The 6,000-nt window shown below is 45.7% G+C and overlaps 1 protein-coding gene across 2 annotated transcripts in view; it reads left to right on the top strand.

The window, feature by feature from the left end:
- Nucleotides 1-304: 304 nt before the first annotated feature.
- Nucleotides 305-6,000, top strand: part of CHTF18 (chromosome transmission fidelity factor 18) — a 90,298-nt gene continuing 84,602 nt past the window's right edge. For both annotated transcript variants that reach the window (XM_089656045.1, XM_089656044.1), the window contains exons 1-3: nucleotides 305-416; nucleotides 4,050-4,265; nucleotides 5,257-5,398. In XM_089656045.1, coding sequence (XP_089512171.1) covers nucleotides 326-416; nucleotides 4,050-4,265; nucleotides 5,257-5,398 — 449 coding nt within the window. In that variant the 5' untranslated portion in view covers nucleotides 305-325. The remainder of the gene's footprint in view (nucleotides 417-4,049; nucleotides 4,266-5,256; nucleotides 5,399-6,000) is intronic.

Genomic DNA, 6,000 nt, shown 5'->3' with positions numbered 1-6,000 from the left:
CCCCATACACCCTCTTCCTACATGCACGCTCCATACACACCCCGTGCATCTTCTCCATACACCCTCTTCCTACATACACACCCCATGAGGAAATACTTCCCCATACGCACTGTTCTAACATGCACACTCCATGCACCTTCCGCATAAACAAACTCCATATCCTCCTACCTGCCGGTGTTGGTGTGATCTCTAGCTCTCCGCACAGCCTCAGGCCAATCACCGAGCGGCTCTGCCGCTGTCCGTCCAATGGATGGCGAGGGGCGGATCTGGGGTGGCGGGTCCCCCGGAAGTGGAAGTGTGGCGGGAATACGGTGAGAGGCCGGAGATGGAGGAGGAGGGGTATGATCTGTACGGGGTGGAGGATGACTATGAGGAGCAATTCTCCTCCGAACTGGAGGTGCTGGCCGAGCTGGAAGGTGACCGGGGGAGGGGATTGTAGACCAACTCTGTGTCATATATGTATACTGGGGGGAGACCAGCTGTCGTAAATGTATACTGGGGGGAGTGTTATGTGTATACTGGGGGGAGACCAGCTGTCGTAAATGTATACTGGGGGGAGTGTTATGTGTATACTGGGGGGAGACCAGCTGTCGTAAATGTATACTGGGGGGGTGTTATGTGTATACTGGGGGGAGACCAGCTGTCGTAAATGTATACTGGGGGGGTGTTATTTGTATACTGGGGGGAGACCAGCTGTCGTAAATGTATACTGGGGGGGTGTTATGTGTATACTGGGGGGAGACCAGCTGTCGTAAATGTATACTGGGGGGGTCTGTTATGTGTATACTGGGGGGGGACCAGCTGTCGTAAATGTATACTGGGGGGGTGTTATGTGTATACTGGGGGGAGACCAGCTGTCGTAAATGTATACTGGGGGGGTGTTATTTGTATACTGGGGGGAGACCAGCTGTCGTAAATGTATACTGGGGGGGTGTTATGTGTATACTGGGGGGAGACCAGCTGTCGTAAATGTATACTGGGGGGGTCTGTTATGTGTATACTGGGGGGGGACCAGCTGTCGTAAATGTATACTGGGGGGGTGTTATGTGTATACTGGGGGGAAGACCAGCTGTCGTAAATGTATACTGGGGGGGTGTTATGTGTATACTGGGAGGAAGACCAGCTGTCGTAAATGTATACTGGGGGGGTGTTATGTGTATACTGGGGGGGAGACCAGCTGTCGTAAATGTATACTGGGGGGGGTTGTGTTTATCCTGGGGGGGAGACCAGCTGTCGTAAATGTATACTGGGGGGGTGTTATGTGTATACTGGGGGGAGACCAGCTGTCGTAAATGTATACTGGGGGGGTGTTATGTGTATACTGGGATGGAGACCAGCTGTCGTAAATGTATACTGGGGGGGGGTTATGTGTATACTGGGGGGGAGACCAGCTGTCGTAAATGTATACTGGGGGGGGTTGTGTTTATCCTGGGGGGGAGACCAGCTGTCGTAAATGTATACTGGGGGGGTGTTATGTGTATACTGGGGGGAGACCAGCTGTCGTAAATGTATACTGGGGGGGTGTTATGTGTATACTGGGATGGAGACCAGCTGTCGTAAATGTATACTGGGGGGGGGTTGTGTTTATCCTGGGGGGGAGACCAGCTGTCGTAAATGTATACTGGGGGGGTGTTATGTGTATACTGGGGGGGAGACCAGCTGTTGTAAATGTATACTGGGAGGGTGTTATGTGTATACTGGGGGGAGACCAGCTGTCGTAAATGTATACTGGGGGGGTGTTACTTGTATACTGGGGGGAGACCAGCTGTCGTAAATGTATACTGGGGGGGTGTTATGTGTATACTGGGGGGAGACCAGCTGTCGTAAATGTATACTGGGGGGGTGTTATGTGTATACTGGGGGGGAGACCAGCTGTCGTAAATGTATACTGGGGGGGTTGTGTTTATCCTGGGGGGAGACCAGCTGTCGTAAATGTATACTGGGGGGGTGTTATGTGTATACTGGGGGGGAGACCAGCTGTTGTAAATGTATACTGGGGGGGTGTTATGTGTATACTGGGGGGAGACCAGCTGTCGTAAATGTATACTGGGGGGGGTGTTATGTGTATACTGGGAGGAGACCAGCTGTCGTAAATGTATACTGGGGGGGGGGTATGTTATGTGTATACTGGGGGGGGGACCAGCTGTCACACACAGATCCATATATATTTGGACACAGGCACAATTTTAGATTTTTTCAGGTATTTACCATAACATATTCAAGCTATAGTTGTATAATGGATATGGGCTGGAAGTGCGCACTCTCAGGTGTAATTTGAGGGTATGTACATCCAAACTGGAGGAAGGGTTTAGGAATTACAGCTCTTAAGAGTAGCCATCCCTCCTTTTTCAAGGGACCAAAAGTAATTGGACAATTGAATCAAAAGCTGTTTCATGGCCAGGTGTGGGCTACTCCTTAAAAGTTCTTCATCAATTAAGCAGGTAAAAGGTCTGGAGTTGATTCTAAGTGCGGTATTTACATTTGGAATCTATTACTGTGAACCCACATTATGCGTTCAGAGGAGCTGTCCATGCAGGTGAAACAGGCCATTGTAAGGCTTAAAAACTAAACAAATCCATCAGAGAGATAACAGCAACATTAGGAGCATCCAAATCAACAGTTTGTTACATTCTGAGGAAAGAGGAACGCACTGGTGAGCTCAGCAACATAAAAAGGTAATGGACGTCCATGGAAGACAACAGTGGTGGATGACTGAAGGATCCTCTCTATGTAAAGAAAAACCCATTCACAACATCCAGACAAGTGAAGGACACTCTCCAGGAGGTGGGTGTATCATTGTCAAAGTTTACAATCAAGAGAAGTCTTCACGAGAGCAAATACAGGGAGTTCACCACAAGGTGCAAACCATTCATAAGCCTGAAGAATAGAAACACCAGATTAGACTTTGCCAAACAACACCTAAAAAAAGCCGGACCAGTTCTGGAAAAGCATTCTTTGGACGGAAGAAACTAAGATTAATCTGTACCAGAATGACAAGAAGAAAAGTGTGGAGAAGGCTTGGAACAGCTCATGATCCAAAGCACACAACATCATCTGTAAAACATGGTGGAGGCAGTGTGATGGCATGCATGGCTTCCAGTGGCACTGGGTCATTGGTGTTTATTGATGATGTGACAGAAGAGAGAAGCAGCCGGATGAATTCTGCAGTGTTTACAGATATACTGTCAGCCCAGATTCAGCCAAATGCAGCAAAGTTGATTGGACGGCACTTCACAGTACAGATGGACAATGATCCAAAACACACTGCAAAAGCAACCCAGGAGCTTTTGAAGGAAGAGAATTGGAATATTCTGCAATGGCCGAGTCAATCACCCCATTGAGCATGCATTTCACTTACTGAAGTCAAAATTAAAGGCAGAAAGACCCACAAAGAACATCTGAAGACAGCTGCAGTTAGAGCCTAGCCAAGCATCAGAAAGGAGGAAACCCAGTCTTTGGTCATGTCCATGGGTTCCAGACTTCAGGCAGTCATTGCCAGTAAAGGATTATCAACAAAATATTAAAAATGAACATTTATTTATGATTATATTCATTTGTCCAATTACTTTTGGTCCCTTGAAAAAGGGGGGGGGGTGGCTACTCTTAAGAGCTGTAATTCCTAAACCCTTCCTCCAATTTGGATGTACATACCCTCAAATTAAACCTGAGAGTGTGCACTTCCAGCCCATATCCATTATACAACTAGAGCTTGAATAAAGTTTGGTAAATATCTGAAAAAAATGGTGCCTGTGTCCAAATATATATGGACCTAACTGTGCACTGGGGGGGGGGGGGGATCTGTTATGTGTATACTGGGGGGGACCAGCTGTGTTATATGTATACGTAGGGGAGGGGGCTGTTATGTGTATACTGGGGGGAGACCAGCTGTCATATTTTTTACTGGGGAAGGGGGGTCTGTTATGTGTATACAGGGGGACACCTGCTGTCATATTGGGGCTGGTATATATTTATACTGGAGGGGGGCTCAGCTGTCCTTTTTTGCGTTTCCTTTTATTTGTGTCCTTTGTTGTTGTGTTTTTTCTGAGTAGCTGCAGAACCATCCCACTCCCAGCCCAGAGTATCACAGTACCGCAATAAACTGTCATTTGAGGAAGCGATCACTGCTGCCGATCACCTGACCGGATCTGAGAGCCGAGAGAGGAACGGCGATGGCAACACAGGGAAATCAAAGAAGAGGGATGCAGCTTTCCTCCATCTGTCAGAAGAGGATGAATTCACAGACAGCTTCTATGAGCCACCACTCAGTATGTCCCCTGTTCTGTACTCTGTGTATGGTGTGTGTGTGTATATGTGTGTGTGTGTATATATATGTGTGTGTATATATATATATATATCACACACAAATATTTGCAATGAAAATAAAAAATTGAAGATTTGCTTTATTATAGGATACATTTAAACATTTGGTTTGTGCCTCAACTATACACTGGAATCTTCTTGTCCTGAATTCCTCCTGAAAACTGTCCATACTCTTCCTGGGATGATAATGTGCCCCTGTGCCTACATCCTCATAGCTCTATATCTGCAGTGTGAGATCTAAGGCTCCGCTGCTTCTGACTGCTAGTCTTTGCAGAGTTGGAGAGGGATTTTGTGATGTCACTACTGTATTGCTCACTCTTCATTACTGGAGGCTCTGACATGAGAGAATAAATCCCTGACTCTACCAAGAAGGCCGCCTCCTCACAGACACAATGCAGAGCAGATGACAAAAGTAGAAAAATAGTGCTGGACCCGGAAGGTCTTAGTTATTGCTATCCTAAAGTAGAACAATAGGAAAAACTTTCTTTTTTTTTTTTTTGATAAGAGTAAGGGAGGGTATAACCCCTGGCAGGCTTTTTATTTTGCCATTAGTGTCCCATTGCAGAGATTTCCCTTCACTTCCTGTCCCATAGCCAAGCAGAAAGTGAGAGAGAGTCCCTAAAAATGTAAAGGAATTCCTTGGGGACTCCCAGGTCACCACAACTAGTGTCCCCATTGGACACTAGCATATTTCTATACAGATATGTGAACAATGAATTCCAGAACTCACCGCACAGCAGTGCCCAATAGTCACAGGAAATGGGAGACATCTCATTAACATGACCACAGCAATATAAACCTGACAGAGGCTCTAACTCTCTCCAGCTCTATCTTAAACTAGTACTTTGACACAAAATCCAGAACGATAAAAATTCTAATATTACCATAATGCAGACTTTTTTTTTTTTTTTTATTACTCTCGCTTTGCTTCTGCAGCTCCTAAGCCGAAGCGCCCAAGAATCGATGCTGTTAAGAAACTGAATTTCGGTTCAGATGATCAGTCTCCAAATAGCTCAGCAATTAGCGATGATATTACTCCTCCGCCATCCCCGAATTTCACAGACCAGAAAAATGAGAGGTAAATAAAGCTCAAGTATGAACCATTCTAAAGCTGACCCTTCGTGTCCAGTGAGCCTAGCAGAAAGGATTTGTAGAAAATACTGTTCTCCATTTGTAGAAAAACCACCATTTTGCGCCCTGTAATGTCAGATGGTCCTACATTTACTATATATATATATATATATATATATATATATATATATATATATACACAGTATCTCACAGAAGTGAGTACACCCCTCAAATTTTTGTTAATATTTTATTCTATCTTTTCATTTGACAACACTGAAGAAATGACACTTTGCTACAATGTATAATGTACAGCTTGTATAACATGTAAATTTGTAACCAGGTGAGGAGTACAAAGACAAGTGTGTCTTGCCTACAGTCAAGCATGGTAGTGGGAGTGTCATGTTCTGGAGCTGCATGAGTGCTGCCGGCACTGGGGGGGCTACAGTTCATTGAGGGAACCATGAATGCCAACATGTACTGTGACATACTGAAGCAGAGCATGATCCCCTCCCATCAGAGACTGGGCCGTAGGGCAGTATTCCAATATAACGACCCCAAACACGCCTCCAAAACCACCACTGCCTTGCTAAAGAAGCTGAGGGTAAAGGT

This window comes from Staurois parvus, unplaced genomic scaffold (assembly GCF_062004578.1).
Source record: "Staurois parvus isolate SC_StPar_1 unplaced genomic scaffold, SC_StPar_1.0 ptg000882l, whole genome shotgun sequence".
Taxonomy (NCBI): Eukaryota; Metazoa; Chordata; class Amphibia; order Anura; family Ranidae; genus Staurois; species Staurois parvus.
The sequence above is the reverse complement of the archived record's forward strand: the minus strand, read 5'-3'. Positions and strand labels throughout refer to the sequence as shown.